The 25,044-nt window shown below is 38.3% G+C and overlaps 1 protein-coding gene across 1 annotated transcript; it reads right to left on the bottom strand.

Annotated features, from left to right (window-relative positions):
* On the bottom strand, positions 1-25,044 carry LOC149072926 (transient receptor potential-gamma protein-like). Its single transcript, XM_089246661.1, has 16 exons — positions 24,882-25,044; positions 17,964-18,147; positions 15,657-15,894; positions 12,077-12,421; positions 7,703-7,873; positions 6,844-7,078; positions 6,595-6,747; positions 5,021-5,160; positions 3,741-3,853; positions 3,376-3,630; positions 2,847-3,042; positions 2,148-2,303; positions 1,920-1,955; positions 1,550-1,730; positions 1,170-1,423; positions 1-961 (listed from the first exon to the last, which is right to left on the bottom strand). Exons 1-16 carry the CDS (start codon positions 24,931-24,933, stop codon positions 206-208), a joined length of 3,465 nt encoding a protein of 1,154 aa, XP_089102787.1. The 5' UTR covers positions 24,934-25,044; the 3' UTR covers positions 1-205.

The following is a 25,044-nucleotide window of genomic DNA, read 5'->3' as shown; positions in this document are numbered from 1 at the left end:
AAAGAATATCTCGGAAATTTATTGCTGATCATCAAACATGAGACATAATCGACAATTCACAACGTTACATTCTCATACCGTGATTAAAGATGGATTATTTGATTGTTTAATATAATTTCATAAATGGATTGTCTATCAAAGAGTTTTTAAATTTATTTCGATGTTATTTTCCTTCTAAAGGATTGATTCTTGCCATTGCGATTCCTCATATCCATCCACTCTTTTTAGTAATTTCAGGCATGCTGCCTCTTCGTTTATCACTTTCGTTGACTTGTAAAGTATTCATTTTGGTTTTTTCAGGTGTTTCATGCTTTTCAGTCCTGAAAAATTTGCACTTCAATGGATACTGGTAAGTTGAATTCTGATCCGTTTTTCTGGATTGGGCAACAGATTCTTGCTTTGTAGATTCCGGCTCAGTTGATATTGGTGATATTTTTCTTGTGGATGAAGGGATGCCTAGTGAGGTACCATCTTCACGCCTATAACCAGATTTCGATTTGGATTTCGTTGTTGTTTCTGTATTTTCAACTTGACCAGACATGTCGATTACAGTTACTTGCGGCTGAATTCGAGAGAGGCTAAATATCGGTTGGTTTTGTTCACGGATTGTTCCAAATGATGTTGATTTGGATTCAATATTCGGTCTTCCTAGACTAAAATCTGTTTCAGATGTCGCAGGCTTCTCAGTGTTCTCGTTTGGCTGGAAGTTTACGGAATAAGTCATATTCTTGGTAGTGTTTGGTTGCTTAAGACATGATGCCATAGTAGGTCCATTTTTTGCTTCTTCTTGGGTCTCTGCTTCTTCGTTCAAGTCCGGAAATTTCTGTTTTTCTTCGAGTTTTTTGTCTTTAGATGAATTTTTACTTGTTTCTCCTCTTCTCTCCAAATCTCGGATTTTGTTAGCTATTTCAATGAATCTTTCAACGCCTCTCAGCTGTGGTGATTCCTGTTCTTGAAGTACCTGTCGTAAAATACGTAAGAGGAAACAATTAAAGAAACGAAATAGAGAGTTTCTAAGGATTTTTAGGTGAAATAACTTTCATGGTAGGTTTTTTACAATTGACATTCGTGTTTGTTTTAAGATTTTTCAATAACTCATTGTAATGAAAATTTTGAAGTAAAATGTAATCAAATATTGGACGGATTATAATTTCCGCCATAATACTCACCTGTTCACGAAGATCATCTAAACTTTCGGCTCTTTCGGTGTTGCTTTTTCCGATTGGATTATGATGACTTTTCGTTGCTCGTACCATTATATTCCAGTTCTTTCGGGCATTGTTCTTTCTTGTGCCTTGACGTATCAAGTTGAACTTCTTCTTCTGCCTCGTGTCCTTTAATACAGCTTCCATGACACTTTCTACAAGGTCAATATTAAAGTCCTTCAAAAGTCTTCGTTCCCTTATCTTCTCTTTCCGACTTACTGTTTTGGAAAAAAAAGATAAAACTCATTAACTAATATAGAGTGTTTCAAATCATCATGATACAATAATTACATCTCAGTAGATTTTGCAGCAATTCCTGAAATAAAGTGTATAATGATTCTCACGAGTCTCATTTGGAGAATGCTCGCACTTCATGCCGTTATTCCGAAGTGTTTCAAAGAGTGTACTACGAAAACTGTTGACAGCTTGTTTAACTTCATTAACATCGTCTTCTGTAATGCCAGTTTCTTCAGCTTTCCTTTGTTGATTGGTTACGTAACGGCGCACCAGACAACGCATCACCATCTATGGGATGAATATATATGAAATTTATTATAATCAAGAAGGATGGCATTAAACAAAATGATACTAAACATATACAATGACGTACGTGTATTGAATTGACAAGACACTGTATATATGCAATTTGTAATAGCTATTTCACTGCCACTTACTCATCTTTGATATCACACAAAAATCCTTGAAAATGCTTACCCTGTATTCGAAATCATTCTCACTTTTCTTCTTCACCTAATGATTATTAACAAAGAAAATATCTTTAATAGAATTTTGAATAAATGATACTAAGTTTTAAAACTGTGTAAGCTGTATCAGCAATCAGCACTGAAGAATAATAAAATAATCATCATTTTTGTTACCTAAAATTTTGAGTAATACAACTCTTAATTATTTTAATTGGAATAATTAGTAGAAAGTTCATACCTCTATAGATGCTTGCTTTGTTTCACATCTGAACAATTTGCGAATGGATTTGACGGATGGAAAAATATTGAATGGGGGTGGTAACGTTGAACCACTCTCGAAATAACTCATCCACAGTTTGCTTCTAGCAAATTTCCATTCCACGTCAGATCGCTCCTGTAAAAGAAACAATATTCTTTCGACCATCAGCATTGTGACTTCAACTTGAATGAATTCTCAGGGTATAAACGTGTTCGATAGGAATTGCAAATACTAAATCAATTCAATCTTCTATGGGAAAACATTAAGAGGAAAGGAGTGATTAGGAAAGAGTTTATCAAATGCACAGTTCTTGAAACTAAGGACTTCCATAATGTTTAATGGCACCGACTGTTCATATAAATGCCACTAAATAAATTTAGATAACTCGCATAACTGATCCTACAAACATATCAATTTGTAAATTCTCATTACGAACTACTATTTAGGGTTGGATTTTTCTTCGTCTTCTATTCCTCAATTAAGTTTTATATCATAAACTGGTTCACATGAAATATTGAAGACTGCAAAATTTATATATTGTTTCTTAATTATTGTAGATCAAACAAATCTTAAATCCCAAACCTAAATATATTTGCTATGAACTAATAATAATAACTGATAAACGTACTCATTCATAGATACAATGAGATTATAATCATTATGGAACGAAATACTTACTGATATTATCTGGTAAGAATTGCTCATCATAGCGATGAGTAGGTTCAGCAAGACAACTATGTTGATCACAGAATATGATCCAAACATGAGCAAGCTCCAAAACCTCGTGTAACTTTTGATGCCGGTCAATTCAAAGTTTTCCAGCTCGACAAGGCCAAAACTTGCCCAGAAAAGGCTTTGAGAAGTCTCAAATAGGCTATTATTTAGAAAAAAATGAAATAAAATATTGTAGATATTTAGATAAAGATCTGTCTCGAGTGCAATTTTGTACAGTAAAACCCCTCCGATGCAGTCACCCCTTTTTTACGGCTAAATAATAATTTACCCTTGCATAATAAAAGTATGCATTTCAAACCCCTGATTAACGATCACCCTCTTTTACGGACGAATTTTTTTGTCCTACCGGTGTCCGCAAAAGAGAGGTTTTATTGTATTTATCAGGAAACTTTTATAATTGATTTGTGGTGACTTCTCGTAAAAGGAAAAATTCATTATTTCTTTTCACTATATATATTGTTTTACCACGTACTTAGAAAATCTTCTCCATATTAGGCAAGAATCAGGATGTTCAGGATTCGGTCGGCCATTCGGACCACTGTAACATAGTTGCTTATCGATGTCTGAATAATACCATAACAACTGATTGAGACCACAGGCAAACGCAAACAGAACGAGAGCATATATGAAAAAGAATTTGATGATATCGAACACCATTCTTCCTAATGATATCTGTAAAGGTCCTAGATGTGGATTCACGGAAAATATATGAACCATTTTTAGAAAGCTGAAAGAGAGAAAGACATAACGGGAAACGAAAGTTCTCTTTATCCAAAATCCTTCAAAAAATGCTTGGAGGTTCTAATTCTAATTGAGCTAGAAAGAGAATTATCTCACCTAAATATATTCGCAGCTCCAAAAAGTCCTTCAGAAATCAGCATTGGATCATACGGATCCCACATTTCTCTTGGCTGATGAGCATTGATCCCTTCTGCTAGTTCTCGTTGCACCTAAATGTCAGAGACAGCAAAAAAAACAACAAAAAAAAAAAAACAGTCTATCCATTATATTAGTCTTTGACAGTACTTAAAAATCAGGGGTTCTTAACCTTTTTAGTTGCGACCCGAAATTCAGCGACATCACCAACTTCACGACCCATCGGTGTATTTTTAATTTAAAAATTTCTTGTTAAATATTACTGCTTAACAAAATGTTCAGTTTCCGAAGGAAATGAAACCAGTCCATGGCGTCTGGTTCAACAAATGGGCCAGCAAGATCTGAACTCAGGGACCCATATCAAACAGGGGAGGGGTCCCGAATTATTGAAATCTGTCTCTAATTCTGGAATTATTTGTTTCACTAATTTTGTGTGGTGTGTGTGTGGAAAAACATTGGAATATTTTTCTCTCATAATTGGAAATGGAGTAATTTTTCATTAATTCTGAAATTATGTCGTTTTTTTATTTCAAATTCTCTGTCTGAATTTTTATTAATGTTTCTTTAACTCTTTAAGTGGCAATGACGAGATATCTCGTCTTCATAAAAGCCTCTTATTTTAGCATCGGCAAAACCAGATGTTTTGTAAAGTTGATTTCTCAATGAAAACTTTTTTCTATACCCTTTAGTTTAGTTTGTACCTGCTAAAAATCGGTTGAAAGCGTACTTCATTAAAAAAGATATGGCATTTTGAAGCGAGTATTGGTGGTTTCTAATTGCCGCTTAAAGGGTTAATAGTATTCATAATTTTATATTTAGATAATTTTCAGCATTCTTGGGCATTCTATAGTAATGTCATGCTATGACGGGCGCCGGACTCTCTACAAAAAATACTTTACATAAATCATAGCTCGCTCACATACGCACGCACTCACTCACACAAGAAGTCCCAAAAACTGTCTCGGTCTGAGCTCAGGTCACAGAAATCGTTAAGACGCCTCTGAAACCAGCGGAACAAATAAATTTACAAACGTATTGTAAGTGGATTCGTATGACCCATCTCAGCAGCTCCTGCAACCCAAGTTTGGATCGTGACCTATATGTTAAGAGACGCTGACTCAAATTGTATTCTGAAAAGTGAAAATTTGACGTTTGCGAGTTGAAATCAATAGAACTCCAAGGCATTAATGGTTGTGATTTCTTTTTGTAATTTTGCGTTTATAAGACAAAAAGAGACGTACTATATAATACGATGAAAACCTAAGTCCAATGCACGAGAGGTAGAGCATATTCGTGAAGAAATCAACAATGTTCCACATGTCTTTCAAGTACCCTTCTAATCCAGCTTCCCACAGCTGCTTGACCTCTGACCAGACAAAACCTAGAAAGAAAAAGACACCTTTATGAAATTCTTCAACTTGCAAGAGAAGTAATTCTATTTGAGTAAATTGATTAAACACACACACAAAAACAAATTACGAACCAGGAAGAATAGTAAGACCTCCATCTATAACATCACCACCGTGATAAGATGAAGGGGCCACCAGAAGGCGTAAAATGACTCTATTGTAGCCTTAATAACGTTTCTCAGGGCCTACTTGTCTGTAGTTTTACAGTGTGATCTCACACTGCGATTAAACTAAAGGCCGCTACATACTACTCTGACGCGACGTGTTCGTACGACGCGTCATGGTGAATTCTGTTTCGTGGGAATTCTTTAACAGTGGAATGACATTACTACGTCACAGAATTCCCACGAATCAGAATTCACCATGTCACTGACGGACTACATCACGTCACGTCAGAGTAGTGTGCAGTGGCGTTAAGAATGGCCTAACCAGAACACCAGTAGAGAGAACTGTCTGTTCTATGAAATGCACGAACGGCGATTCACAAATTCTTCGGCAGACAAAGACAGATGGCACTCAAGGTTTCTAGAATATAATGGATGGCACTATCGTTACGAGTCCCCCCCTCTCTCTCTGGCAATACCATTTCAAGGTGTTTGTCTGAAGGACATTCGATCACACGGTGCCCATTACGTGTGCTATCATTCACAGCAATCCACCGTCGCGTCGATTGTGCTCGCAGTGATGTCGTTCACGAAGAAACTAAACAGCTATAGGGCACAGCACCGGGTTGTCGAACCAATTCATATTCTGCTTGGGAACTGACGACAGCCATGTTTGTAGCTCAATCCTGCCTATGCTGTTGAGCGATATAACTGCACTTGAAAGCTGTTGTGATGGTCAGGGGAGTCATCGCATACGGCAGTGCGTAATTCGTGTACTGTCATATTGTGCGTACATACATTTTGTATGACCGTGCCGCAGCCATATGTTCAGGACATCATTCTCACACAACAAAATGGAATGCTGTGTGGTTTTTAAACAAAGTAAACCAGAGATATATCCATCCTACAGCCAGCTACAACACTCGCCCTATGCATTCTACAATCTGTCTCTCATGGAGAGGCATTTTCTATCTAGGCAATGCTCAGCCGCGCACAGCAAGAGTGTTTCCAGGCATGTCTCCATCTGACTACCACACTTCTTTGATTTGCTCACGACTAGATCTATCACTAACATGTGTTGGGCATCTGAGACGCCAACTTGGACAGTACATGAGTTTGCACGATACAGATTTTCAAGGTCTTCACTTCAAATAGATTCATTAAATTTGCAGTGTCTTTTCCTGATCTCAATAAATATAAATTTTTATTGAGACGTGAAACCATATTATCGAAAGATGTTCAAGCCGATCCTGAGAATATCTTCGAAAGCACACTTTAGAAAAGAGTTTTTTTAATACATACCAATAACATATAAGCAGATAGTTGATTCCACTATTCCTGGAGGAGAACCCCTTTCTTGAGCATCTGCCAACCTTGCTTTCTCCCTTAAATAGTCAGTACCTATCCATTTCATGAGATGATTTTCTACTCTCTGTGAAGCCATTATCAGAAGCACTAGGGCACAAAGGTAGAAGTTTAACTGAACCAATATGGGAACATAATAATCACAAACATGAAAAGAAAGGTAATAACGAGTGTATATTTACGTACATAAAAAGAAACAATATGATGCAGAATGACAGATGAACTTTGTGAACGGTTTAGTCATTGCATGGCCGAAAGAACTTTGTGGAGCTATCATATAAGCTATAGAGTAGATGGGAAACAAAGACCCAATCCTCGATATTTCCACAAACTGTCCAAGAGGACCTTTCCTCCTGAATCCCGGACTTCCTTCGTACCATACTGTAGCTAATAGCTGCTGAACGTTTGGATGAGCTATGAACTGAAAAAAAAGGGCACCAAAACAATGAACAAAATATGACACGAACAAAATACAACATGAACAAAAATATAAGTTCATTGTTTAAAATTTTGTAGTCAAGCGAAGACTCGTGACGGTCGTCCACTGGAAGCTACCACGAGCGAAAGAAAGTCGCGCAGACCCTTAGGCTGCGCACATACTGGGACGAAGAGGTACGCGGTACAAGAATTGCGACTAAGAAAAAAATCGCATAGGTGTGAAGGAAAAGATGTCCACACATAGTAAAGGAGGAGGGGGATCGAGAAAATGACCAGAAGAGTTCTGAAGTGTAAGGATGTGATGATGGTGATCTCTCCACAGAAGCTCTTCTTTTTCTTTTAAAGAGAGAAAGGAAAAAAAAGGGAGGAAAAAGAACCAGGTAGCGCAATCAGCAGATCGAGGCAAAAACAAACTTCTTTTTTCAAGTCGCGCACGTCCTGAAGTTGCCATTTTCTCTCCGTTATATCGTTCCTCGTTTATGTGCGGGGCAGAACAAAACAATGCAACTGTTTTCGTCGCTAACCTCTATCCCGTACCTCTTGATTGCCCCACTATGTGCGTGGCGTTTAGAGTGTATATTAATGACAATATATGAAGTCACTCAACTGTTTTTTGTCTGCAAGCAATGGCCAACTTTAACCGTTCTAGTTTCATACGTTTTCCAGGCTCTTCAACTGTGCTTTCTGGGTCGTAGTTCAGCATGATTTCAAGCTCGTACGATGTTCTAGTGTGGTCCAACAATGCGGTTGCATACTCTTGGCAAGTTCGTCGCAGTTCCTTGTAAAAAATAAAACTATACGATGAAGTATGTTTTACATAATTGAAATAAGTTTGAAAAACACACATTTCACAAACCTATGACACATTTATATTTTATTTCTTTTACCCGCTAAGTTTGAGCAATGCTTGGATAAAAAGAATCTATTTCATGCAAAATGCACATTTGTTTTTGAATCTGTAGCTTGAGTAACAATTTTTTCAATCTGCATCCTACGATTATTTCAGATCCGCCCTTAGAGGTGTGCGACAGGTGCGGTCGCACCGGGCCCCGCTCTCATGGTAAATTATTTTCTTGTAATTTTGGAATTATGCCTTTCATCAATTTTGGAATTATTTTGTTTATCAAATAGTTATTTTATACAGTTATTTTTTCCATCAATTCTGAAGTTATTTTTTCCATCAATTCTGAAGTTATTTTTTCCATCAATTCTGAAGTTATTTGGTCCATCAATTCTGAAGTTATTTTTTCCATCAAGTTATTTCTTTCAATTATTTTTAATTCATTAAGTCTAAAATTTTCATTCGTTTCGGGAAAATTGATTCTCTTGTTAGTTTAAAACCACCTTCAGTGCTGAAAATTTTCAGCAATTTTTGTGTTAATTTACATTCAATTGTGAATTTTAAATATTTTGTATGGATATTTCTCAGAAGCCCGCTCGGTTTCACACATCCTCATAAAGGTTTCCTCTCGTTCTCCTTAAGTGATCCTTCCACTTTTCCGGGATTTAGTTCGTCCTGGATTGGGGTATGCCGTCAGGTTTTGGAGACGATGCTTACAAAGAGACATTGACTTGATCAAGGGGGTGCGGAGAAGAACCACGTGCACTCTTGATGACACACGGGACTTAAGCTATGAAGAGAGAGAGAGAGACTTGATTTTGTTTAGAAAATGTTTACATTGGAAGAACGCAGATGTCAGGGGAATATGATTGAAGTGTTTAAAATATTCAACGGGCTGGATAAAATGGACAATGAGTTATTAATTCATCGTCGATCAACTGCTCCGACAAGGGGATGCCAGAAATGATTGGTAAGGGATAATTCTAGGTTGTGGTGTCGCAGGGAGTTTTTCTCTAATAGGGTTGTGAATAAATGGAATCACTTACCTCCGGTGGTCGTGAATGAACACGATTGACACGTTTAAAAAGAAATGCGTTGAACATAGTGGGATAAATCAAGAAGCTATCCATACTTAGATGAGACAACCATAATATTTCACGGGCAGTATATTCATATTTTACAGTAATTATTGGTTTTATTACTCTTAATGGGTTGCTGTATTTTTGATATAATTTAGATATATATTCGGCAACCATATTTTTTATGGGCATCGTTTTTCAGCCACCTCTTTGGAAATTTTGTCTCTTGTGGCCTTTGTATTTGTATTTTTCTGCCGTCTTGGCGTTTTGATAAATTTGTCCCCTTTTTATCTCGTATTTTCAACGAGACCAACTCGATGGCGTTATCTTTTCTGTAATCATGGACAATCACCGAATTTTTCTGTTAATCATTTGTAATTTTTAATTGTTTTTTTAAAGTACATTCTACTTCTCTTCACATTTTTGTGAAGAGAAGTAGAATGTATTGTATGCTATGTTAAGTTTGAATTTTATCGACTTCCCTAAGGCCGGTATTACACTATAAAAGTTTGATAAAATCCCTTGTATAAAACTCAAAAAATTCAACCAATAAAGTTCATAGGTTACATTCGAGCAAATGAAACTGATAATCTTATTGGTGGCATTTTACAAGTTTTATAAAATTACTTTTATCAAACTTTTATAGTGTAATCCCGGCCTAACAAGGACGAGATAGATTATATGAAGGGAATGCATATATGCGAAATCTCTCTCTCTCTCTTTTCTTTCACTTGCTTCACCGCGACGTTTTATTGGTGACACGTTATTTAATAGAATTGGATTTTTTTCGTTTATTTCAGCATTATTTTTCATCTTTTTCCCCTCACTCTCTCCTCTAGCGTTAGCGATATGCAAATCATTTTTCTGAAGTGAAGATAATGTGAGAAGTGAGAACATATGGTTCGACGAGAGAAAAATAGGCAGGATGTCCTGTGTAAGTGCTAATGCGGCTTTTATCTCATCAATCGTTTGTCGTAGAGGTATGGTTTCATATAAAAAATGTTCTCCAAATGTGTTCAAAAACTACCTTGTACCAGTTTTAAGAGTGAAAATACAGTGTGTCACAAAATAAAAAAATCTGAATTTTTATACGGTCCGTCTGTCTTCTAACTTTCAATCACAACGATGTTGCCCTGTTTTTTCTGAGCCCAACAAAAGAGCTTCCGTGTTTTTAACTGCAATATTCGATGCGATATTCGAATTCAGAAATAAGAAAAAGTTGGGAAAGGAAAGCGAAGATGAGGGAAAGGAGTGTTATACGTTAGTTTTTGCTGTTATTTTACAAATTTTCTCCGATTTTTGAATTAAAATATCTCAGTGAATATGGGATAAAAGCATGGGACTTTTTTTGTTGAGCTCAGAAAAGACAGGGCAACAACTAACTGGAAGTTAGAAGACAAGGGGACTGTGTATAAAAATTTAGATTTTTTATTTTGTGACACACTGTATTCTCACTCTGGAAATTGGTACTGGAAATTGATGTAATTTTTGAACATCTTTTCAGCATTTGTTAAATTAGAATTATACCTCTACGACGGACGGTTGATGAGATAAAGTTTGCATTAGCACTTACAGGACACCCTGTATATAAGGGAAAGATGGGGGATTTGTTGATAACAGAGGAAGAACCTACACTCATTTTTTTCCCTAAATGTTGACGTACATACCAATTTTGGAGACATAAATCGCTGGAGCGTCAACTATATATGATTTATTTGTCGCGAAAAAACCGTAAATGAAGGGATTAAATGTGGGTCAGCTCTTACTTTAAGAGAATTGGCGATTGTTTTGGGTGATTGTGTAAAAATCAGGAGAAAAGAGTTGGAAGAAGGACTGGGAGAAACAGAAGTCGCGAGAGAAAGAAAAGAGAACGAAAAGGGACATTCGAAAAAGTGGAGTAGTGTGAAAGTTCGTACCGAACAGACATGACGGTTTCGTTGAGGATATTGGATGAAATAAAGTGTTGGTTTGAAATTTTTGGTAGTTTCAACAATAATTGGTGAATATTTGGGTCGAAATTAGAAATGTTCAAATTTTTAGCTAAATGAAATGCAGTCACCTAGTTAAATCTTCTCTTACCATTTGCCGATACACAAGAAAGGGAAAAAAAACCTGTTAGAGAGAAGAAAATTGTAAATTGTAGATGAGAGAAGAAACAAAAATATGGAATGTGAATAAATTTTGCAATAAATTGCAAAAATTGCAAAATAAATTTTTTCGGTTTGGTGCACGCATGTAGGCGATCCTAGTGCATATGCTTTAATTTTTACCTGCATGCAGAAGCTGCCAGTTTCCGGCAGACCGCCGATCAATGAGGAAGTGGTAAGTGAGCACTGTCGCTTTTTTGTTTTTGGCAAAATGGCAGGAAAAACTTGAACATCACTGCTGCATTATATTTCGTGAAATATAAAATAAAAATAAAAAAAGCTTAGTGAACAATCGGCGAGATTCAACAGATCTTCGGAGATGAAGAAATGGGCACCACACACCGATATATAAAAGAGCCTACAACCGCACATCAATCGAGAATGAAGCACGTACTGGTGGGCCTCTCAACATTCAGAAATGAGATCGTTATCGACTAAGTGAGGATTCTGGTGATGCAAGATCATCGATAATATTATTGCAGTCAAACCCCGATTCAACGAATAATTTAATCCGACATTTCGATTCCTTAAAAAGTGGAAAACCTTTATATCGGGGTTGAGATTAACACAAAAATAAGCACGGCAGCCTATAAAAAAAACCGTTATATCTGGTGGTGTGTATCGAGGTTTCACTGTTTATCGTACAACTGCCCTGTCACATGGTCCCCACAAGGGCAGTGCTCACAGGAATGTAGCCCTGGGGTCCGGGACAATTCTCATCATTTTTTGCTTTTTAAAGCTATGAATTAACTATAGAGTGGCCCGTGAAAAGTCTGACCCACAGAAGATCCCAGTTTAGGGGCCCTGCTCTAGGATGTGGGGAGCCATACCCTCTTATTTACACTACAGTGAACTTGCCAAACTGGAATTTAAAAGCCAGATCTCGAGTAATAAAAGACGATAGAGATACTTACAGTGTATTCCTGTTTGAACTCATTTTCTGCAGATGACAGACTTCGCAGTTCAGAACTGAGTTTGAATGCTGTGAGGATTGGATCGGTAGAGCTGAGACAAATGAGAGACGGAGATGAAAGAGCTTTGTAGGCGTTTATCCTAGACCTGGAATGTCGTAGACAGTCTTCTTTGGTACCTCGAACGCAATCATCACAACCACATCGGACATCGTGTGGCATCGGCAGAGTTGCTCCTCTGTCTAATAAGAGTTTTATTATTTCGTAGTTATCCCGGTGAGCTGCCAGTATCAAGGGCGTGACATCCTTGGTGAATCTGGCCATGTCGTGGTCAACTGTTTCCCAGCTCTGAAACGACAAAAGTGATAAGAAAGGACATGAAAATGCAACAAACACTTTAGCTATGCCACATCAAATTATACCTCTTTGAGTTTTGCTTCCATTCATCGAACCGCAACTAGATGCTCGTTGAGCCAGAGCAAGTACGCATTTTGGTGCCGCCTCTTGTAATGTTGAAGGAGTGGTTAAAGGGTGAAATTTATGTCCCACTCGGACACCAGACCATATGTTTAATGCTGTTGTGATCCATGTGGGTCCTTATAATGTTGTATATTTGTTACAATGTCGTTTTTCTATTGGACAGATGTTCATCTCGATTTCCACTGATTTCTGTTATATATGTTTAACCCTGTTTTGATCCATGTGTAATAGTTTTTCTATTTCAGGGCCATTCAAGTATTGTGTAAGCAGATTTTCAGCCATTTTTGACCCCCTGTCAGCAAAAGTCAGCAAAACACTGGCTCCACTCCCCCTGTCAGCAAAATTTCGTCAGCAGTTTAGAATATTTCATATCTTCAAAAAGGGGTGGTTGATGACTTAAGCAACATCCAAACTCCCCTCCCCCCCGTGTCATCAAAAGTCAGCAAATCCGAAACCCCCCCCCGATGTTGACGTAATACTTGAATGACCCCCTTAGCGAGGAATTCATTTTAAGAAGATGAAGAGCGGTGGAGTGTGTCTTTGTGACTCTCACTATCTTCATTTCTTCATTCTTGAAATGTTGAAAATCTTCTCAACCAGCAGTAGACTTGAATTCCTCGCTGATATGGCGGGTTTCCGGTATTTTTGCGTGCTTGTCTGCAAGAAATATTGCAATTTATTTTTTATTACAGTCGATCTTGCATATAAAGTTCCCACTTATAACGTTTTCCCGCTTAGTACGACTTATTTTCATGGTTTCACCTCTAACTAATTCTCATTTAGATTTCCCGTTTAAAGCGTTTTCCCACCTGCAACGTTTTTTCATGACGGTTTCAACGAATGAAAACGGTTTCATGAATCAACGAACTTTCTGATATGCATACAGCTAACATGCTTGTAGCACAAAGACGTTGCCATTGAAATGAAGGCATTTTCCAGAATTTGTGTGTTCGCTAGTCAACGCAACGCTGCTGTTAATCACGTATTCTACCATGGCAAATGGTTGCAATTTTGAGTGTCTGCTGCAACTCTGCAACGATGATGAAGCGACAAATGTTATTTAACTTGCCACTTACTGGTACTGTATACTTTCGTTCATCTTCTGGGCTTATTTCAACCTTATACATGACGTTTGCGATCATACTTTCCGATGTGGAATCGTGTTCTTTTCCTATTGCTCGCAGAATCACCACTGCCACACTGACCGGTGATCCGACTTGGGTTGGCTACCCATTCCAACCACAGAGTCTCACTTTCACGGACGCACTTTTTCCCGCTGAGCAACCGATAATTGAGATTTGGTTTCAAAAACAAGTGCGATCCCTAGTCAACGTGACATTGGTAATATATTTGTTACGGTAAATATGATAAATCCGGTTATCATGCATAATTGTCGACCATTTTGGCAAGTTTGATAAATTTAATAAATTTCATCAAATTTATCACTTACCGGCGATATTGTATATTACCCCAAGTGTCGTTGGTATATAAACATGATAAATCGTACTAAATTCATCATATATACACATTTGCTGGTAACTACGCATAATCTCCATTTCATATTGGTAAATATTATACATCGGTCACGTTGCTGTAATATAATTTATTATTTAGGTGACCGTACTTGTGAGCTAGATTCTGAACCGGATACGGTTAACTCTGAATTAACGAATTTTCCCGAACACTCCCCCCCTCCAAAATAGCTCCTATTTGATGAATTCTTAAATCGAACCTCCATATAACGAACTCCTATTTAACAAATTTTACGATCGCACACCAATATAATGGTCTCCCGTTTATAGTAAAATTTACGATCTTACTCCAATATAATGAACTTCCATTTAAAAAATTCTTTGACTTAACGAATGTTTTAAAGTTTTTTTGCGTATACAATCAGACCCCAATATAACAAACTCCTATTCAACAAATTCCACCATTGTACCCCGATATAATTAACTCCTCTTCGACGTACTCCAATCACCCTTCGTTTATTTGGTAAATTAACAACCTTAACTCTAACCAACGATGCTTGGATATAATCACCGGTAAAAGTGATAATTTTTTTAGCTTTCATCAAATTTACCAACGACACTTGGGTATTATGCATAATGAGGGCTGAAGGGGGCAGGGGGCAACTGATCCCCGGGTGGAAACATTTAGGGGGGGTGGCAGTTTTAGGTGGGAACAAAGAAACCTTAAAAAATTATAGAATTTTAAAGTCGCGAAGGGCGGCAAAATCATGTTTGCACCGGGAGGAAAAATACCTAGTTTCGGCCCTGTGCATAATCACCAGTAAATATGATACCTGATAGAAGTGATAAATTTATCAAACTTACCGATCGATAAGCGATTATGCATAATAACCGGTTTTTCACACATTTACCGATAATGGATCGCATCGCAACATTTATATCCGCTCAGGACAGCACCCATAGAATGTCAATACGCGTAAAGCCGAGCACATAGTGTTGCGACCAAGAGGTGTGGGAGTGCATAATAATAAGAGCCTGGGTCGTGACTGGTCTGTCGGAGTGCATAATAGAGACTGGTGACGAAAACAATTGCATTGTTTTGTTCTACACCACACATATTCGAGAAGCGAGAAGAAAGAGGCCACTCAAAGAGGTGCGTGGTTTGAACAAACCTGTTTGTTTTCACCTCGATCTGCTGATTTCCGCTATCTGCTGATTGGTCCGTTCCTCCCTTTTTTCCTTTCCCCTTTCTTCGGAGTCATCATCATCATCATCATCATCATCAACACACTATTACATTACATAACCATCCGGCCATTTTATCTATCGTTATCCTCTTTTGCTTTTTGTGAATAGACATCTCTTCCTCTACACTCTATGCATTTTTTCTTCCTAGTCGCAGTTCTTGAACCTCCTACCTCTTCGCTCCACTATGAGTGCAGCCTAAGGAATTCGCGGCCTTTCCTTGTTATTTGCCTAAATTATTGGATTCTTCTTCATTTGGAAGCATCTGATGTTTACGAATTTCTTCAGACTAGACTTTCTATGTACACGTGTGTGTGTATTAAATTAAATTAGGAGAAACTTTTAAGTAATTAGTCAATAAAGTAACATTTTCTTAATTTACTTACATACGGCTTGTTTGGTTTGAATATTTTTTCCTCATGGTGCAGCAAAACTTCCACGGCTTCAACGTACTCTTCACTGATAGCGTGCAGTAACGAATCTCCAGCATCTATTCCACTATCAAGCAACAAGTCGATCAACTCCATGTTTTCATTTTCTATAGCCACTACGAGAGCCGATCTGCCGACAGCATCGCGGCAGTTCATGTCAAAACGGGAATTATTTTTGTGCTTCTCCAATAAACTGAAAAGAAATAAGTGGAAGCAGGTCAACAAATTCATTATTCAAAAATCACAAGTCCAACTGAGGAACTTCATATTTCAAAAGGGAACATTTTCATTGTTTTTTTCGAAATTCATTTTGCAACGGTTTCTGAATCTTTGGGATGAGCTCTACCGGATTATGTGTAAAAGAATTTATTCCGATGGAAATATTTTTTAAAAATTGGTAAAAACTGCAACGTAAGCTTAGTCGTTTCTACCAAAAGGGGAACACCTCGTTCATTTAGTGCGGTATTTTTTGGTATAAGTTCTTGATAACGGTCACCCATGGGATCTAAAATTCTGTGCGCTAACGAGGAGTGCCCGTTAACCATTTCACGTGCAAGGTTTTGGCAAGAAATTTGGAATATCTCTATTTAACGAATTGGCGATAGATATGATAACCGTGCCCGAGTGGCGCCGTGGTAAGATGCTCGTCTTCCACCATGAAGGTTACCGTTAATGGATTCGAATCCGGGCATAGAACGTTTGAAGGAAGTTCTTTACCTACCGAGCCTTGGGCGACCACCGATGGATGGAGCCTTCATTTCCCACTCAACTCCTCTGGTTGGAAATTGCCGTATGGCGATATATATAACCTGAGTTGGTGTGTGGTAAAGTAGTAGATATGGCAACCTTGTCCTAACCTAAAGCCGGGTTTTCCTAGGAGTAGAATTTCAGCGTGGAAACGCTGATTGGTTAAAAACCTGAAAAATTCGGGTTTCTAGACCAATTAGCGTTTTTACGCTACACGCGCCATACAAACCTGCGGACAAAAAAAATCGTCCGTAAAAGAGTAGTGACCGTGTTAATCAGGGGTTTGAAATGCATACTCTTATTATACAAGGGATAATAATATTATTTAGCGTAAAATATGGGTGACCGCATCTGAGGGGTGTCAGTTAAGAGAGGTTTTTAATGTGTATAGTAGAAGGATACATCATAAAGAAAGGAGGGAAAGAAAAAGCCATCATCAACTATGTTTCTGATGATAAGAGATGTTCGAAAAAAATGAGAAAACACTGTGACACACTGTGTCTTTTTGAAGTCCTGCAATCCTGGAACTTCAGCAGGGGGAATATGTAAACTTCGGAATCTTCAAGACCACTCTAGAACAGTGTTTTCCAGAAGGTTGTTTCCGAATCTTTGGGTGTCCGTGAAATGCGTTTCAAAACAGAAGAGTGATCAGAATGACAATGTGATTTGACTATAACATAGCGGAGATGGTATCCTGTGCCCTCAGAGTTAGTGTGTCCAAGGGGTTCGTGAGTTTGTGCCAATCTAAAGTGTTCAATTAAGGCCGAAGAATACGACGTTTGATAAAGATTAATTCATATTTTCAATTAATTTTTATACGTTTTCTGAAAAAGTGAGGGAGTTGAATTCTCCATATCTGTTGTAAAACACTTTTCACAGAACGGTTTATGAAAAAGTTTTGGAGAAACAAACCAGTACAGCAAGTGTTTTGAGCAGGACCGGATTAACCCATATGGAGGCCCTAAGCACTCAAGTGATTTTGGTGCCTTCCCCATGACAATAAGAATTGTTTACAATTTTCCAGTATAAGTATGCAAATTGGTAAGTGGGTATTTTTAGAGGAGGGTTCAGAAGAGTCATTTTTCCCGGTGCCTGTGATACCACGGCTCGGGAGCCTCGAGTGCCGGAAAAGGAAAGGCCTCGTAACAATTTGATCTGATTAAAGTTTTGGGGAGAGTGAGTATGCAAATTCTGTGATATAGGCAGGTATGTATAACTAGATAGGGGGCCCTCAGAAAAATTTGTTTTTCCTGTGAGGGCAACCATTAACCGCATCTTTTGCATTCGTAACCAATAGGTTTATTGGATGTTTTTTCCAGTTTTGTAAAACATCTTTTATAAAACCTTTATCAATAATCTCGGCCTAATGTGAATATAAAATTCTGTCAAAATACGGAGGGGTTATATGTTCACTCTACTTAGGTTCATAGATTAGATTAAGGCAGAGAAAAGAGCTTTTAATGAAATGGTATCCGTTGTACCTCACTTTCATGGAAAAACAGATCAGTTCCTTACTTCCTAATAGTCGGGACATCTCCACGTTCAGCACATAGCAAGTATTTCTTCTCGAAAACGGAAAGCTGGTCTCGATGATGTTCCTCATCAAATACCACAGATTCTTCGTGTACTTTACCGGAACCGAGAAGCTTACGCTTTCTTCGAACTGCCGTACTTTCGATACTTCCATCGCTAAGTACCTCTAAAAAATAATGACAATCATGACTCAATTTCATATAACCGAAACAACGAAAAAATCCACAATATAACCAAAAAAATATATATATATATATTTTAAATAACGTGATTATCACGTATTCCCAAGAGATTTTCGCGATGAGTTAAGTGTTAGAAGACACATCATCAAGGAACCTAGGTCTGCGCAGTCAGAGGCTAGATCCCTAACCACTTGACTGTAAGGCGGTATTAAATACTAAAGACCTATAAAGTTTTGTATATATTATATATTCCATACAGCAAAAACGTTAAACATACTTTCATTTTTTACACCATAGTACTTTAACACTTTTCGACCCGATCATTCATTTTTTTTGGAGTTATCAAAATGTTTTTGCAGTTTTGATACTCAAAAAATGTGTTAAAAACATAAGTGTCAGTAAAAATTTATATTTATATATTTATTTTATTTACATTAACCCCAGAAGCCATGAAATGCACTTACAATGGATAGGTAATAATAAATAAAATAAAATAATAACATGGATAAAAAAAACAAAACAAAGGAGACGCATGCAAGTTCTGATGGCAGACTGTTCCGTATTCTCGCCATACGGCATCTGTATCCAAGGAAAAAGCAATCTTTTCTGGCCGTTGGGATTCTTATTTAGAAGCGATGCTTCCATAGGTTAACTCGTCTGTCCATGATCCCAAAGAAAAGTTCTCCCGATGGTAGATAAGCCAGGGCCGGAACTAGGGGTGGTGGGGGGGGGCAACTTCCCGGGTGCAAAATTTAGGGGGCGGAAATTTTAGATGGAAATAAAAAGAACACCGTTTTATATAAAATTACCGAATTTTAAATTTGTATGGGAAGGCAAAATATAATGGTTGCCCCTGGTGGCAAAAATCCTGGTTACGGTCCTTGATGAATTATTTAGTAGACTAGTGTTTGTAGCGCATCTTCAGATCTGCAGCGATTTTACGCCATTCCAGCGAGTGCAAACCGAAAAATTTAAACTTCTAGTAAGACCAACCGCCGCTCATGCCAGCTATTTGTTTGGTAAAGGATTTGATTAGATATTTTTTTTCAAATTTAAATTATTTTTTTTTTTGTGCGAATAAATATATATAATTCACTTCGTTCAAATTTTTTCAGTCAACATGATGATGTGTGTGATGCAGGGTATACATTCATATCTTCAAATAAAATTTTTTTGCAGAATTTTATTACTAAATTTCATGTAATAAATCACACTTTTCCCAGAGGCACTTTCTCCTGGGAACCATCTTAACCTTTTAAGCGGCATTGACGAGATATCTCGTCTCCTTAAAAGCATCTTTGTAAAGTTTATATCTTAATGGAAAACTTTTCCTTACACCCCTTAGTTTACACCTGCTGAAGATCGGAAGAAAGCCTACTTCATTAAAAAAAAATATCATTATCGGAGATACGGGGGGGGGGATAAGGGGGAAATCGCCCCGCCCCAAAGGTGGAGCCGACTGATCTAATGTATATGCGTATATATGAATAAAAATCATCATCATGGCCACCCCCCCCCCCAAGACTTTCAAGTCTATCTCCGCCTATGAAAGGTATGGCAATTTTTAAAGGTAATATTTAATTTTAATAATTTTTAAAGACAGTTATAAAAGGTATGGCATTCGACTCAATACTTCGCCGTCGTTGGGAACGGACGTGCTATTATCGCGCTCCGCTCACCGACCAATAGAAGAAGTTTTATCCGAAACCGTTGCCGGGGGATTATCGAAGGATTACCGTCACGCCAGTGCGCCATTTTGTGTCTTTCTTTGTGTTTTTCTTCGTTCTCGTGAGTTTTACTTAGCGTGTTGTTTATTTTTGGGTCATATTCTGCGGTGATTTTCTTTTTTTCAGCGCACGTTGGATTGTGAGATAAGTGGTTTTTTTTATTATATTGCTCTCATTTTTTTTTAATTTTCGTTGTGTATTTTCGATCGACTTAAATTTATTTTTCTCGTTCGCATTTCATTTTCGTTGTTTTTTCGCCAGGTTCGCTCGCTTCTTTGATATAAGTTCGTAGGTTTTTGGACGTTAGTGTTAGCAAACAGTGTATACTTTTTCCCGGGTACTCTCAACAACTTTGTTTTCCTTCCATTTGGGCACCGTAGCTTTTTTTCCGTAGCTTAATACTTTTTTTAGAGGGTGTTGTATTCTTTATATACATATTTATTTTATTCTTCGTGATTTAGTGCTGAGCATTCTACTTTACGTAATTTTTTCGTATAATCTCTTACGTATATTTTGCATAGTAATGTATTTTACATTATTTTAATTTCCAGTTAACGTTTCTCATTTTCCTATTTTTAAGTATTATTATTATTATCTAGCTTTAGCAATAGTGTTAGTATGCCTCGACCTCGACTAGTGTTGTGTAGAGCTTGCGACGGGAGGTTTCCCTGGTCTAGGGGTATAGTAGCTGATAGTTTCAATTGTAAAGGGTGCTTGGTTAGGAAAAGGCTGGAACTCGAGGTCGAAGCTTTACGGGAAAAAGTTAGGGTGCTAGAGGGCCCGGTTATAACGGAGCCTCTGGTCGTCGAGCCACCTGTTGATGAAGAAGCAATCTCCACGAACAACGACATTTTAGAGGGCGAATGGGTGGTCGTGGATGAGGTAGAGGGGGATAGTGATAGGGGTTTAATCATCGGCGATTCTATGGTTAGGGAACTTGGGAACCGAGTGTGTAGGGATTTTCGGGGTTTCGAGCGCTGTTGTCTTCCTGGGGGGAAGATTGGCAACGTTCGAGACGTTTTTCATCGCCGAAAGTTGCCCTTGCGGGTGATTCTGTGGGTGGGAACAAATCAGGTAGGAGCGAATATTAGTGAGTCTCTGTCAGAATACCGGGATTTACTATTATCCGCTAGGGAGGGGGGTTCAGATGTGGCAGTGATTCCAGTGCTGCCAAGGGGTAGTAGGGGTTATAGGAGTAGGATCCACCAATTCAATATAGGCCTGAAGGACATTTGCTCCTCACTTGGGGTCACGTTCTTGGAGCTTCCCGGATTTACCGATAGGTGGCTTCGTTCGGATGGGATCCATCTAAATAAGAGAGGGGTCTGGGAGGTTTACGATAGTCTTAGGTCAGGTTTTTTACTCCCAGACCACGTAGTCGGGAATGCGGGTTAGTTAATGATAATCACAACAGTACTGACGGAAAATTACCCACCTCTGACTTGGATGGCTTCTCGATTGACACTAAATCACCGGGCAAATTAAAATGTGTGTTAATAAATGCCAGGAGCTTGGGTAATAAGAAAGATTTTTTAGAAACTATGATAGTTGTGGAGGGCTTGGATCTTATAGCCATTACAGAATCTTGGGCAAAGGATGGGGATGAATCTTTCTTACACATCTCAGGATACGATACTTTTTTGAGAAATAGATCTGATAGGAAAGGGGGTGGAGTGTTGATATACGTGAAATCCTGTTTGAAGGCTAGAGAGTGTGACGTGCAGAGAAGTGATATTGAAACCATATGGGTTGAACTTGAGAGCAAAAGACGTCATAAGCTTATTGTTGGGGTTTGTTACAATCCACCGAATAGGGATCAAAACTACATTGCCAAAATGCATGATGAAATTTCCTACATGTGTAAGCGAAAGAGGGTTCTCATACTAGGGGATTTCAATTACCCGGGTATTGATTGGGAGAACCTTTTATCTGGAAATCAGTATGAAAGAGACTTTCTTAAGTTGGTGCTCGAAAATTTTTTGTATCAGCATGTATCAGAAGCCACTAGGGGTACTGCTATTTTGGATTTAGTTCTTACTAGTTCTGAGGATCTAGTTGAACATGTTTCGGTGGGGGAAGAGTTTTCTTCCAGTGATCATCGTATCGTCAGATTTCACTGTAACTTTTCCTCGGGTAAGGTTGATAACAAAAGACTGGTTCCTTGTTTTCGGAGAACTAACTTTGATGTTTTGAGAAGAAGGTTAGCGGAAGTTTTCAAAGACCGGTTGGAATCAGTAGGGGTGGTAAGTCAATGGGAAGAATTTAGTACGAAGCTGTCCTCTGTTTTGCACGACGTCATACCCTTTGTTCGAAAAAAGCGTGTTTGTACATCACACCCTCTATGGTTCACGGATAGCGTGCGGAACCTTTATCTTGAAAAGAAAAGAGCATTCAGAGAGTATAAAAGTGGACGTGGTGACCTATCATTGTTTACTGATAAAACAAGACTGTTGAAGAAAGCGATAAGGGATAGTAAAAAGGAAGTTGAATCTAGGTTGGCAGATAACATTGGCTCTGACCCAAAATCATTTTTTCGATACGTCAATAATGGATGTAAGGGGACAGTTGGCCCCCTCTCGATAGGAGGCTCTAAGGTAGAGAGCAATGTAGGCATGTGTAGTGCTTTCAATGACTTTTTCGCGTCGGTTTTTAATGGAGATAATGATATTCGATATACGGGTGTTGCATGGGGTAATAAAACCCTCAACGATATTCAAGTAGAAGACGTGGAGGTCCTAAATCTTCTAATAAATGTATGTGCAGGCAAAGCACCAGGACCAGATGATATCTATCCCAGGGTTCTCAGGGAAGGTGCTAATGAATTGTTGGGGCCAGTCGCACAGATATTCAGGAGTAGTGTTGCTGAGGGTATCGTCCCGAGAGATTGGAAACTGGCTAACGTTGTTCCGATATTTAAGAAGGGTAGTAGAGAGGTGGTGTCTAATTATCGTCCTGTGAGTTTGACGAGCTCCCTCTCGAAAATTTTGGAAATTATCATCAAAAGGCAGTTTGTGAAGTGGATAGACGAGAATAATGTATTGTCGGATAATCAGCATGGGTTCAGGAAGGGGAAGTCATGTGTAACTAACCTCCTTTGCTTCTATGATTACGTGACTAAGGCTTTGGGTAAGAGCAAAAATGTCGACGTTGTTTACCTTGATTTCCAGAAGGCATTCGATCGGGTCCAACATGGCAAACTCTTGAAGCGTTTACACGAGATTGGAATAGGGGGCAACTTGCTGAATTGGATAGAATCGTGGTTAAGAGATAGGTCGCAACGAGTTATGGTGAACGGGGAATTCTCTGGTTGGACAGACGTCACAAGTGGAGTTCCTCAGGGAAGTGTCCTTGGCCCCATACTTTTTTCACTTTTTATCGACAAACTCGATCAGGGTATCGATGGAATTACTAGCAAATTCGCAGATGATGTGAAGCTAATGGGGGTAATCGGTAATGAAAGCGATAGGGAGTTGCTCCAGACCAACTTAAACAAGATTGCAGCATGGGCAAATGAATGGGGCATGACGTTTAGCGTAGATAAGTGCATGGTCGCTCATTTTGGTTCGAACAACCCATGGTTATCTTACGAGTTGAATGGGGTCACTATCCCGGATGCAACAAGAGTCACCGATTTGGGAATTCTCATTGACGAGCGACTTAAGTTTTCTGAACATTGTTCAGCGGTTGTCAAAAAAGCGAATAGAATGCTTGGTCTTATTTTCAAAAAGGTCTCTTCGCGTACTCCTAAAGTCATTCTTCCGCTTTTTCGAGGCTTAGTTCGTCCTGGACTGGAGTATGCTGTAAGGTTTTGGAGACCATACCTACAGAGGGACATAGACTTGATTGAAGGGGTGCAGAGAAGAGCTACGCGTGTCCTTATTGGCACACAGGCCTTGAGTTATGAAGAGAGACTTCATTTTTTGAATATGTTTACATTGGATGAACGCAGGAGTCGAGGAGATATGATCGAAGTGTTCAAAATTTTCAATGGGATGGATAGGATGGACCATGAACTTTTAGTACACCGCCAATCAACTGCTTTTACAAGGGGACACCAGTATCGATTGGTGAGGGACAATGCAAGGTTATGGTGTCGCAGGGAATTTTTCTCTAATAGGGTTGTTAATAAATGGAATAGCTTACCCCCGGAGGTAGTAAATTGTAACACAATTGACACGTTTAAAAAGAAATACGATAAACATGTTGGGGTAAATCGAGAAGCTATCCATTCTTAGAATAAGACAACCATAAGTATTCTTTATGGGCATTGTATAATATTTTATCCTGTGTATATATTGTTTATAATTTGTGTTAATTGCATTTTTAATGGGGTTGCTGTATTTTTGAAACATATGACATCCATATTTTTATGGGCATCTTTTTATCAGCCACCTCGTTGGGCATTTTGCCTGTTGTGGCGTTGTATTTGTATTTGTATTTGAAAGGAGTTGAATGATTTCTGATGTGTCGCGTAAAGAGTTTAAAAAAAAAAAAAAACCCGAAAGCCCAACTTCAAGTGTTGCCCTCTGATGAAAACCCCCAAAGTTCACATTTACAATATTCCTAACTCAAAACCCACGCAATCCTTTAAGTCAGGGCAGATTTCCCTGAGATCACAAGAAAAAAAAATCTACAGTGAGAAAAAGCCACACATTTGTGGCACCAGGGTCTGAAAGAGTTAAGGGAAGATGAGGTAATAATTCATCGACAGTCAGTACTTTTTTTACTTTTAATCGATTGAGATATACGGAGTAATCCCCCAGATATACGGAAATATACAATATTTCAATATTTTAAATTATCAGTGTATACTTTACACTCACACGAATTACAAATTTCGCAGAGGAAACACCGGATAAGCCGCGATAACCATGACCGATCCATAGGAAATACCTTTTTCATGACTCGGAATACTAATAAAATCATTAACACGAATAGAATTTGAATGTTTTTGGTGCAGAAATTAAATACGTACGCAAATTTTTGTTTACCTGGTTCTTCTTTTACTTGATATCCTTTACTTCTTTTCCTGATGAGTGACATGGTGGTTACCGCGAGGAATTTCCAATCGAACGCTCGAAAAGTTTATATGAAAACGTGTGCTCGCATCCAAATAAGCGATCTTCCATGTGCCTTTGTTGTACCTTTTCTCCC

Source organism: Pholcus phalangioides, unplaced genomic scaffold, assembly GCF_987345545.1.
Source record: "Pholcus phalangioides strain wild (caught in Gottingen) unplaced genomic scaffold, Ppha-v1.0 ptg000017l_1, whole genome shotgun sequence".
NCBI lineage: Eukaryota > Metazoa > Arthropoda > Arachnida > Araneae > Pholcidae > Pholcus > Pholcus phalangioides.
The sequence above is the reverse complement of the archived record's forward strand: the minus strand, read 5'-3'. Positions and strand labels throughout refer to the sequence as shown.

Bases quoted from the DNA above. Each gene is read 5' to 3' on its own strand.
- LOC149072926 (XM_089246661.1), bottom strand. From the start codon at position 24,933: ATGTCACTCATCAGGAAAAGAAGTAAAGGATATCAAGTAAAAGAAGAA. The intron at 15,895-17,963 runs GTAAGGAACTGA...ATTTCTTTTCAG, and splicing joins GATGTCCCGACTATTAGGAA to TTTATTGGAGAAGCACAAAA. The intron at 5,161-6,594 runs GTATGTATTAAA...TTTTCTTTCTAG, and splicing joins TATCTGCTTATATGTTATTG to GTTTTGTCTGGTCAGAGGTC.